The 25791-nt window shown below is 38.1% G+C and overlaps 1 protein-coding gene across 1 annotated transcript in view; it reads right to left on the minus strand.

Moving 5' to 3' along the window:
• The window catches only part of DDI1 (ubiquitin family protein), a 73993-nt gene that overhangs the window by 42593 nt on the left and 5609 nt on the right, over positions 1-25791 (minus strand). The window contains exon 4 of the mRNA XM_089792066.1: positions 19219-19330. Within this exon, the coding sequence (XP_089648192.1) occupies positions 19219-19330 (112 nt within the window). The remainder of the gene's footprint in view (positions 1-19218; positions 19331-25791) is intronic.

Genomic DNA, 25791 nt, shown 5'->3' on the forward strand with positions numbered 1-25791 from the left:
TATTTCAGAGAAAACTAAAGTGACACAAAGATCACGATTAGTGGAAAGTAAATTGCTTCAAACTCTAAGTTTTGACATACAATTAACTTTCAAGTCTCCCTCCTCTAAAAGCAGAAAGATGCATTTGCTATTACAATCACCATTAATGAAACCCAGAGTTTTTCTTTGCATTTCAAACAAACACAACTCTCTTATTTTCTAACATGCACAATTCAAAAAGAAAGAGGAAAAACCCTGGCTATGCTCCTCGTGACCTTCACAAGAAAATGGGCTAATGCTGATAATAATCTGGGAAAGTTTCCCTCTTTTCTGTAGCACCAAGTCTGCAGTCCTGGAGAGAAAAGATGGAACCCCCCTTTTTGCTACTACTGCTTTATTTATTTTCTCCTCTTGTCGGTTCTTGTTCTGTTTGGGTAACTGATTCTTGAAAGAAGACTCTTCTTTTTATCTTCCCATGGCATTGGATCAGTTATCTTTCTTATGACTTGGCATCATCTTTAAACTTTTGCAAGCTTTATTATTTCAGTGGCCTCTCAATTTTATAATACCCTACTATGTTAAACAACATTTCCAGATTTCCCTTTGGTTGCATTTAATTATTTAATTAAACACTTTGTGAGCACATCTATGGTATACGCATGGACAGGTGGCATCTTTCTTTATGCAACATCTTCAGGCTCAAATAATAACCTCCATATGTTGTTATTTTCCAACAACACACCTCTTCTGACAGATGTCAAAGATAGACATAAAAGCTTGTAATGTTAAATATTGTACATTTCTCTTAACTTACACCTGTCGAATGACTCTTCAAATATTGATTAATAAATCCCATTGAATAGCCTCTGTAACTAATGAATTTACACCTCAAGATCTATAATTAGGAAACATAACACTCTTTGAATTCTTATGCATGAGCTGTCTATTGGTCTGATTTTTCACAGTATAGAAAAATTTTGAAAATTTGGGTGAAAAATCATTTAGGTCTTTGAATTAAGCAGATTAGGGTCTTCATTTCTCATTTGTTTTTGAATTTTTAGGTTGCCCTAGTCGTGCCCTGTTTCATGTGCTATCAAACTCTGTTAAATTCTCAAGGTTTGTCCCTTAACGCAGCCATGAAAATGCCCTAAGTATGAAAAACCCTAGGTTTCCTTTCATTTTTTCGAAAAGGGTTTGTAAAGTGCTTAAATTTCATCCTTTACGATCTTACGGTGTAGGTTTTCACGTAAGAGCAGAGTACCTTTTTCCTCTTGTTTCTGTGGTCGCATTTCATAATGTAGCGTAACACCGTCAAGGATTGCATGTTCTATGGCAACACGCTTTTGCTTTTCGTAATAATAGCAGAATGGTGTGTCAAGAGGCTTCTCGATCATATGAATAGTCTTAAAGCGAAGAAGCATAAAGGTCTATTGCACTTTGAAAGATCTTATTACGGGGTTACGAGTAAGCAGTTTGAGCGAAAGGGCAAAGAGGTATTGAGTTATGATTTACGCATATACGTTTCAACGGATAGCGTAAGGGCGTAATACCCCAGCATGGCGTAAAGCTTGATCTAAAAGGGTGCATGAAAGGTTTTACGGTTCTACGGGTAAAAGGATTCCATAAGAACGAAAGTAGGGTTCAATTGTGTTTACGAGCATACGTTCTTGAGTTCACAAACAACCGTAAAGCCCTGTTTTAGCAGTAAAGGTGTCGAGTGGGACCTGTTGAATTGTCAAATGGGCCCTGGTGCAAGCGAATCAGATAAAGACACGACATCCATGTCAGATGGACCTAGCCCGCGTGGCATATAACTTAAGGTATGAATTTTGCATGTGCACGAAATCAACGGCGATGTTATTTTTAATTTTCTGAGATCAAATCTGGGTCGATATTTGAAAAGGGCAGTTTTGTCATTACGCCCTTACGCTTGCAAGGTAAGCGTATGAACGAAGCGTTGTTTTATCCTTTCTCCATGGTTACGAGTTCAGTCTCAGCGTATAAGTGTAAAATGGTAAATAAAGGAAGGTAAAGATAAAGGACTTTACGCTTTTACGAGAAAGGGTAAACGTAAGAGCGGGATGTCAGTTGAGAAGGCTCTCCGAGCATATGAGGTAAAGGTAACCCGTAAAGGCATAAAGGATTAATAAAAGAGAGCCAGAGGGTACTTCGATGCTACAGGTAAAGCTAAGAGCGTATGAGCGAAAGATAAGTTTTGAAGCCTTACGGTGTCCTGGGTAATGAAGTAAGCGGAGCGACATAGAAGAAATTTTCAAGGTCTCCACAGATATGTGCACGTATGAACATAAAGGGTAGAAGGAAAGCCTTGGCAAGGGTTTTACGCTCATACAAGGAATGGTTGAATTGTGAGAACGAGGATGTCAGTAATAAGGTTTCTGATGCTGCGGTGTGAAGGGTTGTGTATAAGCGTAAAAGGTGAAGAAGGCTAAGATAAGGGTTTTACGCTTATACGACAGAAGCTTAAATCGTAAAAGCGAAAGTATCAAGTGATAAGGTTTAAGGTCATACGGGGTAAAGGGCATCGTAAGAACGTAAAAGGGATTTTCATTACAGTGCCAAGACATCATTACGTTCTTACGATTAAGGTATGCTGAAGCGTCTCCGAGTGATCGTAGAGATTCATCGAGGGCATTTCCAGTGTTACGAAGATTGAAGGTTTGACTCAACGTAAGAACGGGAGACCAGATTTTGAGAGGAAAGCAGCTGATGTGTCATACCAAGTAAGCAAAAAGGACAGAATTGCCATAGCCAAGTAAAATAAAGCATTGAAAAGTACACCCAGATCAGAATTTGCGTTTGATATACCTTGCTGGCAACTTGCATTAACAATTTTAAAACTCGTGCATGCTGAATTTATTAAAAAAGCTAGTAGTTGTATGATTAAAATATCAAAGATTTGATTGAATGTCAGCGTATTTGTCACTGTGAAGAGCTTGCTTTCTGGTCCATTCTAAAATTTGAAAATTGTAAAGCTTTGTGTGTTCTGTGTTACTGTGGAAGAAGTCAAAATATAATTTGAAGAGAACATGGCTGACAAAGAAGTTGAAGAGATGCATGAAGAAGAAGTCGAAGTCGAAGACGAAGGTGATGATGTTGTAGAGGTCACACCTGAAGGAAAAAGGAAGAAATCTGCTACTAAGACTGAGAAGAAGACAAGAATTAGGAAACCAAATAAGCACGCTGAGGATTGGTTGAAAATTCTCCCAGGATCATCGAACGCAATTTCTTAAAATGACCATATTTTCCAAGACCCATATGTTTTTGTTCAAGATGCTGAAAGCCCTAGAGTAACTGGTTATGATCTTTTTATGTACTTCTATCAGAATAGAACAAAAAATGTGCCAGTATGTAACCCATGGAACAGAAACATGGCAAAATTGATATTTCCAAAAGTATTCATTGATGTTGATCTGTTGAAGGCCCTAATGAATCCTACAATCCAATAACCAGAACATTCCATAGGCATAATGGGAGTGTATTATGCACATTGGACAGAACTTCTTTTGTTGAAGCCTTTGGATTAATAGGACAAATGGATGTACCTATTGACATTGCAGATTTGCAAAGAAAGTTTGATAGGAATAAAACCTATTTTGTGAACAATGTTATGCTGCCACATATTCCTTACAGGGTAAAAAAGGCAAGGTTATCTCCAAAAAAGGTGGGAGATTTTCTGCCTTTGAGTAGGTTTAAAGATTATTTCAAAAACACAAAGTATGGATTGCATAAGGTGTTGGGAAGTGATGGTACAGTAAATCGTGTGTATGGTTCTCTTTTTCTGATGGCGTGTGATATACAGGACCCTTTCCACCATAAGGAGTATGATTATGTGGCCTTCATCATTGACAGTATACACATGCAGATTTGTGATGCAAAGAAGGGAGAGTTGAAGGACTTCAAATTCCACCATTATTCACCGCTGATGCACCTTATCCTATACATCAACATTGGATACATCAGTGGGGACTTCATTGATCAAACTTCTGATGAATTTGGTGAGTTACCTGTGCAACTCTGGACTCGTATTTGGCATAATGATTTCTATTATTCAAATGCCCTTGTGTTCTTTAATTTGTTTAGTTCAGCTATTATGAGGCAATTAGATCATACTTTCTTTAGGGCACCAAATGTGTTGAAGCCTCTGCTTAGGCCCTCATTCTTAGATGAAAAAACCAAGTTAGATCATAACTGGGGGAGTATCTTTTTGTTTAAGGAGTGCACTTTAATCGAAGTGTTTGCATGCCCCCAACCTCCTCATCTTCTGCCTAAATATCTACCCCCTAGATTGGCTATTATTGAATTCTTTTGGCAAGTTTTATTGATGAATAAAGAAATGATCCCTCCCTCTTTGCATAAGCCTACTTTTGTCTGTAGAACCTTTAAAGTAGGAGATTTTGAAATAGGCAAGAACGCATTGAGGAATTGAGTGAGTATTTAGGTCAGTACAAATTTGCTACTGGGCCCTATAGGATGTATGACCCTGACAATTACATTACAAATGAGGTCAGGGCCATTAGGGGTTACATTCTGCCTCCAAGCAAGCCAATCCCTGTAGAGGACCTAATTGCCAACATAGTAGCAACAAGGGAGGTAGATGAGTTATTAAGAAAATATGAGGAAACAAGGAGAGTAGAGGAGGCTTTGAAGAGGACCAACCCTGATTTTAAGGGTTTATATGCAGAGATTCCATATCCTAATAATTTGAGAAGAATGGTGGATAATTTTGACCACATTATGTCACAAATGCCTCATGAGCCAGAGGGAGAGGAAGCCATTGTAAATAGAGAATCCCCTAAGCCAAATACACAATTGGAGATTCAGTTAGAAGAGGAGCAACCATCAACTTCAACTTGGGTGCCACAAGGAAATAAGAGACAAAAGACAATGCACATCCCTGAAAAGGTGGTAAGAAGAGCCCTACAAGTAATGTTAGGGCGTAGTGAGTATTTTGCTGATATTAGGCAAAATTATTTACACCAAAGGGCTACAGAAGCAGGGAAGGCCTCTACTGATCTTCAGGTTGCAGCATCAAGATTGGATGACAGGCTCATTCAACCTGAAAAGCTCGTGGAGGATGATGATTTCATTAAATCATCAGAGTTTAAAAGTTTTCTTTATAAAATCAAACAAAATGAGCTCACATTGAGTCTCATGCCAGGAGAGGATCCAAAGAAGAATAAGGAATTAGTTGAAAAACTATTGGCTTATGATCCTGAGAGTGAAACAATGACTGCTACAAAAGCCAGGGAGTTGGTACATAGGAGTGGTATGATTCTAATACCACATTGGGATATTGAGAAGGCCTTTGTTATGGATCAAATGAGAAGACAAAACAAGGCCATCAATTATGAAGCCACTAGCAATAAAGGTTTTAAAAGAGAGTCAGGTTTTAACGTAGACACAAAAACCCTAGCAGTATGGAGTGTAGCCCTTGACACTAAGAAGCCCAAAATGATGGATATAGAGGAAACTGAGCAAGGCAATATGATTGTGTGGACATTGGAGAGCACTACTAGGAAAGAGATTTCCAATTTGGTTAAACACTTCGCCCTCATGAATGAGGAAAAAGTTGATGAAATTGAGGATAAGTTAGCTGCAATGTGCAATGAGTGCCTTGACATTAGAAGAATGTATGAAGAAGAGCTCAAAATGAGCCATGTACAAAAGCAGAGAATAGAACAGTTGGAGGAGAAAATTAAAGTTCTGCAAACAAAAATAATATCCCTCAAGGAACAACTCAAGACAGCAGCAAAGGCAGAACATGCACCAAGGCAAGAGGAAGAAAGAAGGCACAATGTAGAAGCAAAGGCCCAAACAGAAGAAATACCTATAGGGGTAACAATGCTAGTGCCTGTGGTCAGCATGGAACCAGGAGTTTCTCAATCTGACAGTGCCACCAAGAAAAATGCCTTGATAAATGTATTAAATCATAGAATAAGCATTCAAAAAAGAATATCTCAAGATGCTTATAATGCATTCATCAATCTACAATCTGCAGAACAGGTATGCAAGGATGCAATTAGATGGCTTGAGCCTATTTTTCAACAATGGGAGCCATATATGCAATTCTTTGACAAGTTGATACCCTTGTTAGCCAAGAAGCCAGATCTCCCAGATAAAGTTATTACTGTGAAGGAAGGTATGGATAAAGTGAAAGACTTATTGCAAATCTTCACAGGGAAGCTGGCAGTAATTCAAAGCAAATTGAAAGTGCTGACAAATGGTTTCTATTCTTTAATTCTTTCTGTTATTAATTCTGATGACAAAATAAAGGATTTTAATGAGTGGTCTAGTTCTTTTAATCACATTATAGAATTGCCACAAGTGATATCCATTTTCCAAGATGGTGTTGATGAGTGTCTTTTCAATGCACTAATTGATACCCTATTCAAGGTTGAAACTGAAATGAATAGGTTTACCATAGAAGGAAGGGTGATTACTGATGCCAGGTGGCAGAAAACTGTTGATGAATTAACAACAGTCAAGGAATGTGAATGGCCCACCAAAAGAGAAGTACTTGTCTGGGAAGCAATCGCAGAAATCAAAGCATTACCAACAGGGAGCAGTTAGAGAAAAGGACAAAGTTAAAGATTTCATGCTCCAGCTATCATCTGCGATTTGTTTTTATTGTTTCTTTTTGAGTTAAGGTGTCCAGATATTTTTGTAAAGGGATAATATATTCATTGTTGTAAAAGGACACCTGTCAATCACATTTGCCCTTTTCTTGTTGCAACTCATACTTATATAAGTGAGTTTTCAAGGCAATGTGATGGTCCAAAACTGGTAGAATTTTTGTGTTTATCAAGGAAAGTACATTCAGTCGGTCCAATAGTATGCAAGTGTTTTGAGTTAGCTTCCAATTGTACTCTCTGATAGATATTGAAATGACAGAAAAAGCAATATGTTCTGGGCTTTTCAATTGATTCCTATTGGTCGTTGTATTAGTCATATAAAAGGATATTGCAAAAGGGTATTTGCAATATATCTGTGTCATCAATCCCTGTCTCCATTTTATGTGTTTATCTGCTTTAAAGTCATTTAAATAAGGTTTAAATTGACTGAATGCAATCTGGATGGGTTGTATACTGATTTCATTGTTGCTTTTTATTCAAGGAATTATAGAAATACTTCAGTAAATCAGTAGGGTTTATGAATCTATAAATAGGATACTTCATAAGAATGGGAATGGGTGATTACAATTGATTAATTCATTTACAAGTTATTTGAATTAGATCTCCCACCAATAGTCGATTTTATGCCCAATGGATAAGGCATTGGTCTCATAAGTCAGAGGTGAACAATGATGAATTCTGCTGCTGCATATCAAACCAATTATAAAAATCAAAATCATTTTTCATTCAATTGTGTTTAAAGTTGTAAATGTTGGTCAATGCTCGTTTATATCTATTCTCTGAGTCTTAGTTAGCTGCTATTTCTAGGAATATTTGTAAATTCAAGGAGAAAGACAACCAGATGTGCTAATGAGGGATGCATAGAAGTTTGAGAACATTAAAAGAAGTGAAGTAAACTGCTCATGTGTTAGTGGGTAATAGACGAGAATCAGAATGAAACTAGAAGAATCTTTACACAGCAGTTTGCATTAGAATCATCCCTAGGTATACCCACCTTGGTTCTGCAAAGCCTAAAGAGCAGGAAACCACCCATGGTTTTGTTGAAGTTGGGTCCAAATGGTTTACTCATTGTAGCTGATAATAGGAATTAGTTGATCCTTAGTTTATATGAGTGTCATCATTCTGGTATTGAACATTTTGTTATTCAGTAGTTTTCAAACACCAACACTGTCAAGGTGGCATTTGTTGGTAATAAGGCTCTGTCATAATTTTGTGACAATGATTGACAGTTTTGACTGTGGTCTACTCAGTCAACTATAACTCATGAACCAAGAACAATTTCGAAGATCGCTCCAGTAAGATCGTGCATAACTTGCCTCTAAACAACATATCCAAAATTGAGCCAAATCCAATGGTTCAATTGGAAGTTATGCCCCCCGCACTGAGACCCAATTAGGTTGTCTGCATTCCGTAATTGTTATTGCTGAGCTGATAGAAGTGCAAATAGTGGTGTATATCTCATGATTCCAGACACATTTTGGAAATCGCTCCGGTCAAAAGTTAGAAAACTAGGATTGCAAACACATATCCAAAATTGAGCTTGATCCAACAGTTGAATTGTGACATATGACCCTTGAAATATGATTGTTTTTCTGCCATCAGAGAATCCGGGATTTCTTCTGTTTGTATATGTTGATTCCACTTTAAGATGGATGAATTCCAATGTAAACTCATTGTATGTCACTTGAGATTGGTTTGGCCTTCTAAATACTCTGGTTTCTCAATTCCCAATTCCCATAATCCATTATAATTCTATGCTTTGCCTCGAAAGGATCTTCCTCAATCTCTAGCTTGAATTTCCTAAATAAGCTATCCTGTGAACCTTGGATTTGAAACTTTTGATGATATGTATATGATTCATTGAAAATGTTATTCATAGAACTCATAGCCTAAGTTTTACTGACAACTTTAGTAACCCCATGATCAAGATGTGTGCTTGCAACTCTATCAATCCACCTTCAAATGAGTTCTATTCCAAATTAAACCATCATCACTAATCGCACCATTAATGGATTGGCATTCCTTGTGATATTGAATTTGTACATAAGACTTGAACTTTGAATTTCTGACCTCCGAACCACTAGGCCTGATCTTTATCTTGACCTATACCTCTGCACTTTCTTGAAAATGTTGAGCCAACTAGAACTGAATTATGAACAGAGAATGGATTCGGGTATTAAGCTGAACACAAATTTTGAACCATTCTAAATTAACAAATCTACATTTTCAAACCCATTTGAACTGGCGAACCACTTTGAACTACTTTGAACCTCTTTGAACCTCAATTCAAAGTGCTTCAAGACACTGCACTTTCCAAATCTGATTTGAACCTGCACTTGAACTTCAAATTGTTGAACCCTTGAAACTACCAAACTGACGAAAACTGATCATGAATTGTAAACCTTTCTGAGTCGACCATACTACACTCTGAAGCACGAGTCTAAACTTTGATTCTAAATCTGCATGTCAAATCATTTTGAACTTTTGAACCACTTTGAACCACTTTGAACCTCAGTTCGAAGCACTTCAAAGAGGTTCAACACCTGGAACTGAAAGTTTTAAAACTGTGACCATATCGGGTACTAACAAGGGCTCTAACTGTGGGATGGTTTTTGATGCAAAAACAGAGAACTCCAGTAATCGTTGGCAAAGAGAAGTGCCTTATCCATTGGGCAAATAGAGTCAGCAAGAAAAGAAGACCGAGCGCTGCTTGCAGAGCGGGCGGAGAGGAGCAGGGCAAAGCGAACAAGCCAAAACACCTAAACTACCAGCAAGCACAAAGCAGCAATAGGCTAAAGAAAGAAAAGCTAAACTACGCGCAACCAAAATTTATTTACAAAAAGACAGACTAGCAGCCCGTACCTCTAAGAATGCATTCATCCGCTCATGGAAACCCATTAACTGGTTCAGAGAAATACATGCCTGTGCGGAAGAGTGACTAATATGCAGAACGCACCAACGTTAATAGACATCTTATGGCGACTGCAAGGATGAATCCAACAACCACGTGCTGCAAGAACTTTTGCTCTTTGGGAATACCAACTTCATCGTGAAAATGACATGCCTCCCATTCCACTTGCGTTTGCTGGGACATGGTAGAAATGAAATGTTTTACCATTGTTTGCAATCCTGCTTCATCAAGGTTCATGGATGTTTTAACTTGTGAAGGCTTTTTACCATTTGTGCTCATTGACAAAACCAAAGATTGCATACTTTGACCCATTATATTCTCCAATAGATCTCCTTGCTTCATCACTACTTCAGATTGCAAGCATCCCTCTGGCTGTGATATATATTTGGATGAGAAAGATTCAGAGAGAGGAATGTCATACACTTCTTTGTTGTCTATGGGTTTTTGTTCTTGTTGATACACCATATCGTGCTGATTAGACTCAATAACAAAGAGGGTATTAGCAACCTTAGAAGTACAGCCTTGACATTCTGGAAGAAGAGCAGCCATTGATAACTCTTCATTTGACTCATATGCAACAAGTCTTTCGCTTGCAACTGGTACATTCAAGCTGGTCATTAGTTGGTCTGATTGAGCAACACACTCCTCATTACCTTCAATAAGCGGGCAGCAAAATCCTATCATCTTTACAACATTATCTTCAGCCAACAAGGGTTCTTGAAAATCTCTATCATTAAAAACAATTAGATTCTGAAAAAGAGGGACATTGGGAGTGGATTTAATTTCTTCTAGAACATGTGTCTTCCTTGTAGCTTCCTCATCAATGTAGTGTTGCTGATCACAAGGGTATTCTTTCATTGGTGGAGTTTTTATAGATTTCATACCACTAAGGATCATGGCATCATCCAACCTAATCACTTCCTTTTGTGCGTCCACCAAATTTCACATTCCAAGGCATTGTAACCAAAACTTAATTTCAGTTTCCATAGCAGCAATAAAGAAGCATACCTGATTACTTTCAGTAGGCTGGTGGGCTAGCGGAATCTTACCAACGCTCCGGTTAAATCTGTCAATAAACTCCCTTACAAATTCATCCTCTTTCATTTGAATTTGAATAAAATTTACTAGCAATTGATGAGAATTAACTGTGGGTTGAAATCTCTCAAGGAATCTCTCTTTAAGATCATCCCAAGTTGTAATACATCCATCTTGTAGATTCTGAAACCATTCCGCAGCTTTTCCCACAAGTCTTTGAAACAACAGCCTGATGAATACATCTTCTTCCTGCACACCAAGAATCCCGCATGCAACAGTAACTGCTTTGATGTGATCAGCCGGATCTTGTGTTTTGTCTTCATGAAACTTGGGAAGATATTCCCATGATCTCTTTGGTAAGGTTGAAAAATGGGCCAAGGCAAATGCTCCAATCCAAGTCCCCCATGGCTAAGATGCAACTGCCGCCATAATATAACTGGGAACTCCAAAATCAAAGATTCAGCAGGTTCAAAATATAGTCGCCAATCCCGTGCACACAGAGATAATCACAAAACTGAGGAAGTAAATGTTAGGCACTTAATCTTCGCTTTGTTCCCTAGCGGAGTCGCCAAAAATCTGTTAGTGAACAGATTGTCCTTCAAGGAAATGCGTGCAAATATGACCCTAAATGCCCGAGTGAAAGGACTAATCAACACCAACAGTTGGATAGGTTATCATGGAATTGATAACCTTCCTCTGAATTTTATCGGGTACAACTCCCCGTGTGAGATATTCAATGAATCAAATGTGAATGCTTTTAACCAAAAAGCGCAAAAGGATATCAACCATCTATTCGTAAATACAGCGTAGATGCGAAAGCCTAAACTACTGCATGAAAAGAAGTGGTAAATGATACAAAGCCCATTCACCCCGACATATTTTAAAGGACAAAGTTAAGAAACACATTATCCATCTTCTTGAGAAAGTGCAGAAATAAAGATATGGAGATATAACAACATATTTCAGAGAAAACTGAAGTGACACAAAGATCACGATTAGTGGAAAGTAAATTGCTTCAAACTCTTAAGTTTTGACATACAATTAACTTTCAAGTCTCCCTCCTCTAAAAGCATAAAGATGCATTTGCCATTACAATCACCATTAATGAAACCCAAAGTTTTTCTCTGCATTTCAAACAAACACAACTCTCTTATTTTCTAACATGCACAGTTCAGAAAGAAAGAAAGAAAGAAAAAACCCTAGCTCTGCTCCTCGTGACCTTCACAAGAAAATGGGCTAATGCTGGAAATAATCTAAGAAAGTTTCCCTCTTTTCTGTAGCACCAAGTCTGCAGTCCTGGAGAGAAAAGATGGAACCCCCCTCTCTGCTGCTACTGCTTTATTTATTTTCTCCTGTTGTCGGTTCTTGTTCTATTTGGGTAACTGATTCTTGAAAGAAGACTCTTCTTTTTATCTTCCCACGGCATTGGATCAGTTATCTTTCCTATGACTCAGCATCATCTTTAAACTTTTGCAAGCTTTATTATTTCAGTGGCCTCTCAACTTTATAATACCCTGCTATGTTAAACAACATTTCCAGATTTCCCTTTGGTTGCATTTAATTATTTAATTAAACACTTTGTGAGCACATCTATGGTATATGCATGGACAAGTGGCATCTTTCTTTATGCAACATCTTTAGGCTCAAATAATAACCTCCATATGTTGTTATTTGCCAACAACACACCTCTTCTGACAAATGTCAAAGATAGACATAAAAACTTGTAATGTTAAATATTGTCCATTTCTCTTAACTTACACCTGTCGAATGACTCTTCAGATCTTGATTAATAAATCCCATTGAATAGCCTCTGTAACTAGGGAATTTACACCTCAAGATCTATAATTAGGAAACATAACACTCTTTGAATTCTTATGCATGAGCTGTCAAGGTGGTATTTGCTGGTAATGAGGCTCTGTCATAATTTTGTGACTGTGATTGACAGTTTTAACAGTGATCTACTGAGTCAACTATAACTCGTGAACCTAGAACAATTTCGAAGATCGCTCCAGTCAGATCGTGCATAACTTGCCTCTAAACAACATATCCAAAATTGAGCCAAATCCAACGGTTCAATTGGAAGTTATGCCCCCAGCACTGAGACCCAATTTGGTTGTCTGCATTCTGTAATTGTTATTGCTGAGCTGATAGAAGTGCAAACAGTGGTGTATATCTCATGATTCTGGACACATTTTGGAAATAGCTCCGGTCAGAAGTTAGAAAACTAGGATTGCAAACACATATCCAAAATTGAGCTCAATCCAACGATTGAATTGTGAGATATGACCCCCGAAATATGACTGTTTTTCTGCCATCAGAGAATCCGAGATTTCTTCTGTTTGTATATTTATTCCACTTTACGATGGATGAATTCTAATGTAAACTCATTGTATGTCACTTGAGATTGGTTTGGCCTTCTAAATACTCTGGTTTCTCAATTCCCAATTCCCCTAATCCATTATAATTCTATGCTTTGCCTCGAAAGGATCTTCTTCAGTCTCTAGCTTGAATTTCCTAAATAAGCTATCCTGTGAACCTTGGATTTGAAACTTTGATGATATGTATATGGTTCATTGAAAATGTTATTCATAGAACTCATAGCCTGAGTTTTACTGACAACTTTAGTAACCCCATGATCAAGATATGTGCTTGCAACTCTGTCAATCCACTTTTGAATGAGTTCTATTCCAGATTAAACCATCATCACTAATCGCACCATTAATGGATTGGCATTCCTTGTGATATTGAATCTGTACACAAGACTTGAACTTTGAATTTCTGACCTCTGAACCACTGGGCCTGATCTTTATCTTGACCTATACCTCTGCACTTTCTTGAAAATGTTGAGCTGACTGAAACTGAATTATGAACAGAAAATGGATTCGGGTATTAAGCTGAACACAAATTTTGAACCATTATGAATTAACAAATCTACATTTTCAAACCCATTTGAACTGGCGAACCACTTTGAACTACTTTGAACCTCTTTGAACCTCAGTTCGAAGTGCTCCAGGACACTGCACTTTCCAAATCTGATTTGAACCTGCACTTGAACTTCAAACTGTTGAACCCTTGAAACTACCAAACTAATGAAAATTGATCATGAATTGTGAAACTTTTTGAGTCGACCATACTGCATTCTGAAGCATGAGTCTAAACTTTGATTCTAAATCTGCATGTCAAACCATTTTGAACCTTTGAACCACTTTGACCACTTTGAACCTTAGTTCGAAGCACTTCAAAGAGGTTCAACACCTAGAACTGAAAGTTTTAAAACTGTGACCATATCGGGTACTAACAAAAGGAAAGCACAAAGACAAGCTCAAGCTATTGTTGAAGAAAGCTCAAATTAGATAATCAATCGAGTTGGGATTATTTTCAAGTTGGATAAAAAGATTAGGTCTTTTTCCCCCGAAAGGTTTGAGAAACTGAAAGCTGATAAGAGGCAGAGGATATTGAGATATATACCCCACCAATAAGAGGACTTATTTGTGCTAGAATTTCACAAGAAATCAAGGAATTGCTGGGTAGCTGATACCTCAAATTTGGCTAACCCCTCAAGTAGTCAACCTGTCCAAGCTTTGGCCAATTCACCAACCCAAGCTCCGACCAATCCACCAGTTCAAGCTCAAGTCAATCAATCGGTTCAGACTCAGGTCAATCAACCAACGATGGCTCAACCACCATGGATTCAAAACAATGCCTCACCCATTTCATTTCAACAATAGCATGATCTACCGAAGAATCCAGCGATATTCTGCTCCAAGTTCTTTGTTAATGACCCTAATCGTACAGCAGAGGAGCATATCAAGGTGTTTGAAGATGCATTGTGTAACAGAAGAATTCAATATGAAGATGTAGCGTGCAGGCTTTTCCCTTATTCACTGGGGGAAGAACCTTATTACTGGTTTGTCAATTTGCCAGCGTCATCAATAACAGGATGGGCTCAGCTCAGAGAAGCCTTTGTTGCAAAATTTGGCATGCCCACCACACCATTGGAGTTACATAGAATGTTTGTAGACATAAGGAGGCATGATAAGGAGTCAATTAAGTTCTTTCAACGATCATTTCCATAAGGCTTACATGAGATTGCAAGCCCCTTACACAATGACGAAAGCAGGTGCATTGGAAGCATACTACAGTGCCTTGGACAACCAGACGGCTATGTTCACAAGGATGACAAATCCTACTCCCACAACGTTGACTGAAGCCTACACTAAAGCAATTGAAATAGGGAAGCAATTGGGCCAACAAGGAATGGAACCCCAAGGTGCTAGGTATTCGAATAATCCAATTCCACAACTTGCGTACCAAGCACCTACGAATCAGTTGGTGGTACATCTGAGACCCCCATTGTCTCAAGCACCACCATCAATGCCAGTTTATCTGCAAGGTGCAACCTCATTCACAAGAACGCAAGAAGAAAAGGATGAAATGAAAGAATTGATTGAACAAGTCAAGAAGTTGTCTACAGAAGTTACATATTTGAGGAACCAAAACAATCAACTCCAAAGTTCCCATAGAAATAATCAAGGAAATTATTACCAGAATCAAGGTAGGAATTATCAATGCGGATACCAAAGAAACTATCAAGACAAAGACTACCAAAGAAACAACCAAGGTGGTGGTTATCAAAGGAACTATCAAAACAATAACTATCAAGGTAACAACCAGTCACAAGACCAAGGATACAACAATTGGTCTAACCAAAAGAGAACTTGGAACACGGGCCCAAACAATGGAAATGTGGTGTCGCCACTTGATAATCAAGCCTCAGCAGATAGTAGGCCAGTGGATAGAATATTTCTAGCTGAGTCTGCCATGTCTAAATATTGCAAATTCCATGAGACTGATCAACATTCGGAGTAAGGATGTGGAGAATTCAAGAGGGCATCTAATCTATTTCAGAACATAATAGATGAGTCGAATAATCAGGAAGATGTTAAGGTTACGGAGTATGAGATTGTCCCATCCCCGAGATATGATCAATGCTTGACTTTTGAGGAGTTTTCATTTCCACCAGAATTTGAAGCATATGAAGAACACCAAGGATGATTTCCTCCCGAGTCAGCCAATGGGCCAATTAGTGAGGTAATATATCAAAAGGGGTGTAACAATGGGTCGGATTTTTCTTTCCAACCTTTAGGATACACTGTTCTAGTTCAAGGAACAGGTGGGAACCAAACATTTCAACAACCGGCTAGCAATGCAAGGTTTTATCAAAGGAACAACAAGAGGAATGATGGACCCTTCACATCCTCCATACCCCCAAACAATTCCAATACACCTCCACACCCCAATGCAAGTAACATACCAAATTCTTCAAGGGATGCACCTGAATACAGACAAGGTAATCATGGCAATGGAAATGGAACACAGAGTTCTCAACAAAGCCCGCAACAGAACAATCAAGATGTTTGAGGATCACAGAATGTCCAATCAACACAAGAAGCGAATCAAGGAAGAACAAGAAACAATGCCGTGAATAATGAGGAGCTGAAAAGATTAGGACAAAGCTAAGTCACAAGGTTCGTGTTCAAGTTCGAGTTCGACAATTATGAAGTTCGGATGAAATTCGACAAGGCAAAAAAATCGAAAAAAATTCGATATTAAATTCGCCTTATAAAATATCAAAAAATTATAATTATATATATATATATATATATATATATATATATATATATATAATCTTTAAAAATGTTTATAAATTCCACTCAAACAAATTTTCTATTCAAATCTACAAAACAAAAAGATATAAGCCATAAAAAAAAGCGTGAAATAAATCATATGTTTAAATTTTTAAAATATAACAATATAAAATCAACTAAATTATCCTTACTAACAATTTAATAAACAAAATTAAAATTAAAAAATAATATTCTTATTTAATTTTATACATAAAAAATACTGAAATAAAAAAAATATTAATAATCATGACTAAACGTACAAAACATTAATATATTACTAATTAAAAATAAATAAAATGTATAAAAAATTAAATTTTTTTTAAAAACAATATATAAAATATTTAACTTTAACAAAAGTAATAAAAATATTATATATTATAAGACACGTTGAGACTTATAATGATATTTCACAGTTCAAAAGTATTAATAAAAAATAATAAACTTCAAACCTAAAACAACAAAGTGAAAACCTCATAAATATTTTACAATGCTATCGTCGGTGACTGGGCGTGTCTCAAAACAGCGGAGCTACTTCAGATTCCAAAGATAGCTGAGGATGAATGAGAACTTCAGAAGCCAGCGTTTGTTTCGACGCTACCCTCAGATGCATATTGTTCTATGTAAAACGACAAGGCAACTATTGGCATACGAATTTTTTGACGAATTTAACGATTTCTTTTCGATTTTTTGGGGGTTCGCCGAATTTGGAATCTGAAGCCGAAAATTCGGCGAACCCTGTGACTTAGGGACAAAGTGTAACAGAGGAGATGAAGAAGGTCAAAATCAATCTCCCTTTGTTCGAATTATTGAAGGTAGCAGAGATTAGAGATACGTAACTAGACAATTTGAAGGATAACAAATCACAAGGGTCTCACACTCAAAGCACAACAAAACTCACATCAACACATACTTAGCTCTCTTTTAGGATGTCTCTTTATTGCTTTTCCATAATTCTACAGTAAATATATGTATATACATATCTATACATACATACATATATACATACACACACACACACACATATATACATACATACATATGTATAACCAGGAGTTTGGCTCTAAGCACCACATTGGCTTTGTCTGCTGTGTGGGGTGGTTTTCTTTTTGGAACATTGGCTTTGTGGCATTCAGCACTGTGTTTTTCTTACTACCTGTGTTCTGTTCCATTTTCTTGACTGTGCGATTTTGGCAGGCACATGTATCTCTCTTTTGTTAATTCTAATCACAATTACTTAGCTCATTTTTTATGCAAAGGAATTTCTATGTCTCCTTGCATTACATTCTGTGAAAAGTTATGGGGGTGTCAACGTATTGTTAACTTCAAATAAATCTCACTTTCTCTTCGGATAATCACATTTATTAAAATTTCTTTCAGATATGATTGAGACGATGTCTGATTGATACTCCAAGATTATAATCTACATTGCATTCATATATTTAACATCTACTTAAATAGGGAACCGTCACCTCTGATTACACATTGTTCAAAGTTTCTGTGTGGATTATATCTCACTCCTTAGTAATATTTGATCAAATAGTCTTGTACTCGGCCTGCATACTCATAGTTGAAGCTAATTGATTTTTTCATAATTCTACCTGCATTTCATATTAATGATGGTTCATGATTCACTTGCATACAGAACAATTAGGAGTCTGTCTACTCTTAGCAATGTATATGAGAACTCTAATGAAATGGTATGCATGCTGTGGATGTATTCTTGGAATCCATTGTGAAAGAACCAGTAGTGCTGGAGTATCTCTAATCTGATTACAGTTACAATCTAGCCAAATTGACATTGTTGATTCTTATGGCATATGATTAAACAGTCAATCCCAATTTCATGATTATGAACCTATGTCTATGTCTTGAGAGATCAGAGCTGTATATATAACCATTCAGACCACTTTTGGAAAATAAATCTGTCATGGTTACATATACAGCCTGGGAAGGGTAGGAAGGGTTGTGCTATAGCATGTGATAACTGAGAAAGTTAATGCCATAAGCATGGTGATATCCAATTTATCGGGCCAGGAGGTCCAAGAAATGAGTTCGGTGGTGACATTGACTAGCTGAGTTAACCTAGGCCACGGTGGTACTATACTACAGGTAGTATACATCAATCACTAGAACCAGTAGTGCAGCACCTAGCTTAGAAGTCACCTAGTAGACAAGGATGTCTTTAGAATGCCTGGTTATGACGTTTGTGCGTTCTACACCAAGTCTCGGATGACAAGAAAATAGAAACAGTGCTCGTGTACCCTTGGGAGGGGCTGAGCTACTTCCAGTGGAAGTTGTACAGCTGACAGTTAGTCACCATCAAAAGATCAATGGTTGGGTGGTAAAAACCCTTGATGATACCCACCCATGATGGACGAATCCCAAGGAAGGAACAATTGAAAAGGACAGCATGTACAAGTTCTCCTCTAGTCAGTTAATTTTGTTCAAGCTATTTCTGTATTCCTTAATGTTTAATTTTATTTCCTTGATAATAATTAAAAGAATTAGTTACTTTCAGTTTCGTGTGAAAAGCAGTTAGTAACTTAATTTGGTTAGTTAGTTGTAACTCCTCTTCATGTTCATAGGATAATGTAAGATAGTTATTTCAGTTCATTGTCATTGCTTTTCTTGTAAAATAAATATTTTAATTTCTTATTATGATTATGTTAGAAGGGTTTGGTCCTTACAACTAGATAGAAACATCCGATCCTATGGCATATACTAAGATACATTTCAAATATGGTACAAAAAAAAAAATCTACAATCACCAATATGAAATTTGCAAAAATGGACAAGAAGATTGTCCACACATGTAAATGTCTGCACTTTGGCATATTCAATAAAAGAAGCATTGAAGGCAGGCCAAATACACATCAACTTTTAGAATGAATTGGAAAACTGTACAACTCAACCCTAAAATTATTTCAATACATAACAATATCTTATATTTTACCTGGCGCAACTGACTCAAGAGGTGAGAATTCTCATTTCGAATGTGCTGCTGCAGGGCTCTGGGATTCACAGCTGAGCCGTCTGAATTTAGTCCCAAGTTAGCTGTTCCTGTCCTGAATATAAAATCCAATTTCAGATACAAGGCACCAACAAGTAATTTGAATAGGTCCATATCCAATGATAGTTTCATGATTATGTCACATAAAACATAAAACAGAATCCAATAAATGGGCCACAATAAAAATGTCTTATCCCGTCTGGGTTTAGTCCCAAGTTAAGTTAGTTAACTGTCCCTGTCCCAAATATAAAATTCAATTTTGATTAGGCACAAGGCATCAAGGATAAACTTAAATATACCAATATCCAATGCAATTTACACGATTATGTGACATTACAAATAAAATAGAATCCAATTAAAAGGCCAGACTAAATTTCGTTATCCCACAAATTATGTTCCAGTTCCACACCACTGCCCTCCACATTGTAGGCAAAAGCGCAGATGTTGTTACTTCAATTAGTCAGGAATTTTAATGGAAAATTTTATAATAATATTATTAGTCATGGAAATGAATCATGATCCAGACTGCTCTCGCTAATTTGAAAAGAAAAGGGTACAAACATTGTCTTGTTTGCATGCTGCAAAAGAATTTGTAATTCTAAAAATAAATTGGGCAAAAAACATCTTGTCACTTTCAGATATGAAATGCCTCAATTTCCCATTTAAATGTTAAAGTAGCTAAAGCTTTTGTATTTGGACTTGGAATAATTCACGCAATTTATCACTGATCCAGAACTGCAAGATCAACCCAGCACTACATTGCCGAAAAAGGATTTTTGTTGACTGAGAATCACCAATTGTTCTAGGACCCCGGGATCAATTCATCTTAGAAATCTGTACATAAAAAATATGTTAAGAAATATGAATGTTAACCATAACACTAATATTCTTCACATTAAAATTAAAATTTTAGTAAAACATTACACAGTTGATGATTCAAAACATGATCTGAAGCTGACTAAAATAAGAGTCGCGAGTTTTTTCATTTACCAAGTCTACCATATAAGTGCAACCTTTCTTGTTTGTTGATGCTATGACAAAGTACAGTTTAGTTGATTTTAACATTTGTTAAAGTAATATAATAAATCTGTTAGAAATGTTCCAAGAAATCTTGTACTGTAGCTACCATGCAAATTTATGTTGAAAGCTCTATAAGGTTTGGTGGGGCATAAATAATAATTTTGTTTTGCTAATTTCCATCTATATTCAAATTATACACTAAACTAAATTGCAAGCAGTTACACTATTTGAATAAAAAGGTCCCATTAACAACTAATTTTAACACGATATCTAATTTGTGTATAGTACAAGTAATCTTACAAGTTGGCCTACTACTTGCTACATCAAAGGAATCAACAATTTCATGCCTTAGAAAACGTAATGGGCACCCTAGAAATACCCAAAAACTGAACCAACTGCTGATAGAGATTTTAATGTCTTTGCGTGGATTTGAAACCACATAACATGAACAAGAAGGAATTTATGCAAACTGAAGATTGAACTACTGCTGAAATAATATTAGTTTTTAAACTAATAAAATTAAATACATAGCAAACTCACTAATTACTCCAGCATCATAAAATCAAATACTCACTAATTACACCCAATTTGCCTGTAGCTGAAAATGTGCCCAAGCTGCCTACTAATGAAGTTGATAGCAATGAATTCCAAAGGCCAAACCGCAAGGGAATGATGTCTAGAATGTCACAAGAGAGGATAGACGTCCTCTAATGCCAATAACAGATCTGTAACTCACACATCCATGTTCTTCTCATATTCCACCGTGTCTAACAATAGCTACAAGCTCTCCTTTTATTCCTACTTCATAGGATCGACCACTTTACACAAGCAATGTGGGATAAATAAAATAAAAGGCTAACGGTCACACAACTAGACAACTGCTAAAGTGGGGACATTACAGTCCGCCCCCCTTGAAATCGCTTGTCCTCAAGCAATCTCAGTCCTATTTGCTGTAACACTTGCTCACTCTCCCAAGTAGCCTTCCTCTAGCAGGTCTCTCCATCTGACTAAATATTCTTTAACCACCCTGTTCTGCAACGTCCGCTTCCTGGTAACCAGAATAGCCTTAGGAAACAATATGAGTTTCCCCTCCTCATCTAATGGTGGCAAATCTGCAGAAGGCACAACTCTCTAACCGATGGCTTTCTTAAGCCTCGACACATGAAACACATTATGCACCCAACTGTCCTCTAGAAGCTCAATCTCGTAGACAACCTCGCCCACCTTGTGAATCACTCTGTAGGGCCCATAAAACCTAGGCTTTAACTTCTCTCCTCCACTCTTCTTGAGTGATGACTGTGTATGGTTGTAGCCTCAAGTAAACCATAGCCCCAACCTCAAAATTGCGCTCTATCCGGTGCTGGTCAGCATACAATTTCTGCTGATTTTGGGTTTGTATATTCTCCTTGAGCACCCTCAAAATATCCTGACTATCCTGCAAGAAGTTTTTTGCTTTGCACAGTCTACTATCCCCCAAAACCAAATCCATGAAACTAGGTGCTTCATAACCGTACAGTGGCATGAATGGAGTCATCTTGATGGACATATGATAAGTGGTGTTATAACAGTACTCTCCCATAGGTAGCCATTTGACCCAAGCCATCTGTTGTGCAGTCACATAGTTCCTCAAATATCCTTCCACCCATTTATTCACAATCTCTGTCTGCTCATCTGTCTACGAATGATAACTAGTGCTAGGTGTAAGATTTGTGCCGCACAATCCAAACAATTCCTACCAAAAAACACTCATAAATTTACTATCCCAGTCGCTGACAATGAAACCAGGTAGCCCATGTAACCTGAATATCTCTCTAAAGAAAAGATCGGCCACCTGTGTTGCTGTTTAAGTGGATGGAATAGCAAAGAAGTGAGCAAACTTCGTCATCCGGTCAACTACCACATAGATGCAATCTCTCCCCTATACTCGTGGTAACCCGGTGATGAAGTCCATAGAAATACTTTCCCATTTCCTATCCGGAACGAGCAAAGGCTGTAACAACCCTGCAGGATATGTGTGCTCTCTCTTATTCTGTTGGCAAACTACGCACTCCCTAACATGCTTTTGAACATCATCCTTGAGCCCTTTCCACGTGAACCGCTCACGGATCTACCTGTAGGTCTTAAAGACCCCTAGATGTCCAGTTGTAGGTGCATCATGAAATGTCTTCATTATAACCTCCCTAAACTGTGATGAAGGAATCAAATATATCCTACCCTAGAACTTGATCAATCCAACCATCACCACATAATGATCATCCTGTATGGTGCCTGCAATCACTCTAGAAGCCCAAGTGACCCTTGCATACTCTGTTGTAATCTTATTTCTCCAATCTCCTATAATCTCAGCTAGAGCATAAATATGAGGTCGCCTGGATAAAGCATTTGCCACCACATTCTTCTTCCCTTTGACAAGTTCAATGTCAAAGTCATAAGCCTGCAACTTCGTAATCCACTTTTGTTGTCTATCATTCAAATCTCACTGACTCATGAAGTATTTGATGTTGTTGTGATCAGTCTTGATAACAAACTTCCCCCAACTAGGTATGACCGAAACTTGGCCAATGCATGCATAATAGCCAACATCTCTCGATCATAGATGGAATAGCTCCTCTCCACTCCACGGAGCTTCCTACTCTCAAAAGCAATGGGATGCTTCTCTTGCATCAAGACTGCCCCAATCCCATCACCTGATGCATCACAATGAAGCTCAAATGGCTTTGTGAAGTTTGGTAGAGCTAATACTAGACATGATGACATCACCTTCTTGAAATGATCGAAGCATCTCTGAGCTTTGCCTGTCCATACGAAGGCTCCTTTCCTAGTAAGGTTTGTCAAGGGTGCAGCGGTCTGTGAAAATCCCTTAACAAATCTCCTATAAAACCCACAAAGACCAAAGAACCCCTTAAGCTGTGTAAGGTTTGTAGGAGTAGGTCAATCAACAATAGCTCTAATCTTTTCGAGATCTACCCGAACTCCATCTGCACTGATGATATGCCCAAGATATAGTAACTCAGTCAACCCAAACTCGCACTTAGATTCCTTGGCACATAGTGACTCTCTCTCGAAAATGGACAACACCATCTCAAGATGTTGTAAATGCTCCTCCCGAGTCTTACTGAAGACCAAAATGTCATCAAAGAAAATCAAGACAAATCTCCTAAGCTGCCCTCTAAATACCAGATTCATGCAACTCTAGAACGTAGCAGGGGCATTGGTCAGCCCAAATGGCATAACCAAAAACTCGAAGTGGCCATAGTGACACCAAAAGGCTATTTTCTCGATGTCCTTCACCCTCATCCTAATCTGATGATACCCTGACTGTAAATCAATCTTCGTAAAAAAGCATGCACCATGCAGCTCATCTATCCGCAAGATGGCATATCTATTCTTAATGGTCTTCTTATTTAATACCCTGTAATCGATGCACATGCGCATCGTCCCATCCTTCTTCATTACCAATACTACTGCTGAAGCAAAGGGGTTCTTACTGAGCTTGATATGCCCCATCTCCAACAACTCCTTGATTTCCTTCTCTATCTCATCCTTGTGTTTCTTAGGATGACGATAGGGAGTAATCATAATTGGTTTGGCCCCCTTCTCGAGCTCAATAACATGCTATATCCCCCTGTCAGGAGGAACCCCATGCAAAATCTCGCCAAGTACCTTAGTGTGCCTGTCAAGTATCTCCTAGATATCTGTTGGATGACTCTTCACTTGTGGCTCCCGTGAAGCTGGCATAGTGAAACATTCTGCTGCCCACTCTATGTCATTATGCCGAAAAAGTCTCTGCATTCTCCTCAAGGAGACTACTCTGCAACTCCCATCTGAAAGTCCTCTGAGTACAACAGTTCTCCCCTCATGCTGAAACCTCATCTCCAATTTTGTTAGGTTGAGTGTGAACTCGACTAGTGAGGCCATCCATGTCATGTCGAGGATGACATCATGGATTCCCATGTCTACTACATAGAACTCATCCTCCAACTCATAGCCATCTCCAAACCTGATGTGAAGATTAGATATCTTCCGAGTGCATAATAATTTGTCCCCATTAGCTACCATGACTCTAAACCCGACGTGCTCCTTGGTCTGCAAACCTCTCTTGGCTACCAATTGTGCATCTATGAAATTATGTGTAGCCCCAGTGTCAATGAGTGAGATCACTCTCCACCCCTGGATAGTACCTCTGACCTTAAATGTGATTGCCTTTTGAGCCCTCATTAATCGTGCCAATGACTTCTCATCCTCAGGAATGTTGCTCTCCTCTGTAGTGCTATCCTCATCTGAATCAGAGTGTTGATCCTCCCTTTGCAACTGTAACTCCTCTGCTGAGAAATATTCCATTTGATTTGCCTTAGCCTTGAGAAGACACTTATGAGGTAAGTCCCAAGACTATGCAATGAAAACATAGCTTCTTCTTTCTCAACTCATTTAGGGTGCCATTATCCAACTTAACCCTTTTTGGCTAAGCATCCTTGTGAAAAGATTTTGTCCTTCTCCTTGTCCTTTTTCATATATGAATCCCTGTGTTGAAATATGCTCCTAAAAGAAGAAGGTGCTAAGTCACAAGCCTTTTTAGTGGCCTCCTGTAACGTAGTTGGGTCATGCCCCTTGACCCAACCGCAAGGGATCTGAGAGTCCATCCATAAACAACACTACTAACCTCCTCTTTGAAATATCTGTGACCAACACAACTAACCTCTGAAATTCACTGATATACGTCTCAACTGATCCCCACTGCTTGAGTTGTGCCAACTCCTTAAACTGTAACTCGGAATCCCTGGCATCAAATCTCTCTATGAGCTTCTTAGTGAACTCCTCGTAAGATGTGATCTGATTATGCCCCAAGGTTACCATGCCATGGTGCCACCACTAATGCGCCGGTCCATCCAAGTGAATAGCCGCATACTCTATAGCCTCCTCAGGAATAGGATTCAGCTGCAAGTATGCATCTACCTTCTACACCGAAGCTCGTGCGGTCATCTTCCCTAAATCATCATAGTAAGGTAATGAAAGTTTCCCAACTTTCTTTCTCAGCTCAAAGTTTTGATTTCTCCTGATCTGGGCATGTGTCGCATCCTCAAGTCCATATAATCTCTGAGGGAAATATATGCCTGAAACTCCGGTCCGCTAGCCTCCCAGTCCCTCCTGAACTGATCCTATAACTCAATAATCTGTGGTTCATTAACTAGTTGAACTGGATCTCTAGGTGGGAAGGTGGGTAGAAAAGGTCTCGAGCTCATTGTTCAAGCTGGGCGTGCAACATGTCTAAAGTTATTAGCCTCATTCCCATTGTTGCCATGTCCATTATTACCATTAATGTTATTCTCAGGACCATCGTTGTTGCCTCGGCCTCCATTATTATTTCCCCTATTGTTGTCGTTTCCCCCATTGTTATTGTTTCCATTGTTGACATCACCTGGATTAATATTGATGCCCATCTGTCTAGCCATAAGCTGCAACATCATTTCCATTCGCCTATTTTGCTCCTGTTGCATA

Source organism: Cupressus sempervirens, chromosome 1, assembly GCF_028749045.1.
Source record: "Cupressus sempervirens isolate cs-2001-9-10 chromosome 1, ASM2874904v1, whole genome shotgun sequence".
Lineage (NCBI taxonomy): Eukaryota > Viridiplantae > Streptophyta > Pinopsida > Cupressales > Cupressaceae > Cupressus > Cupressus sempervirens.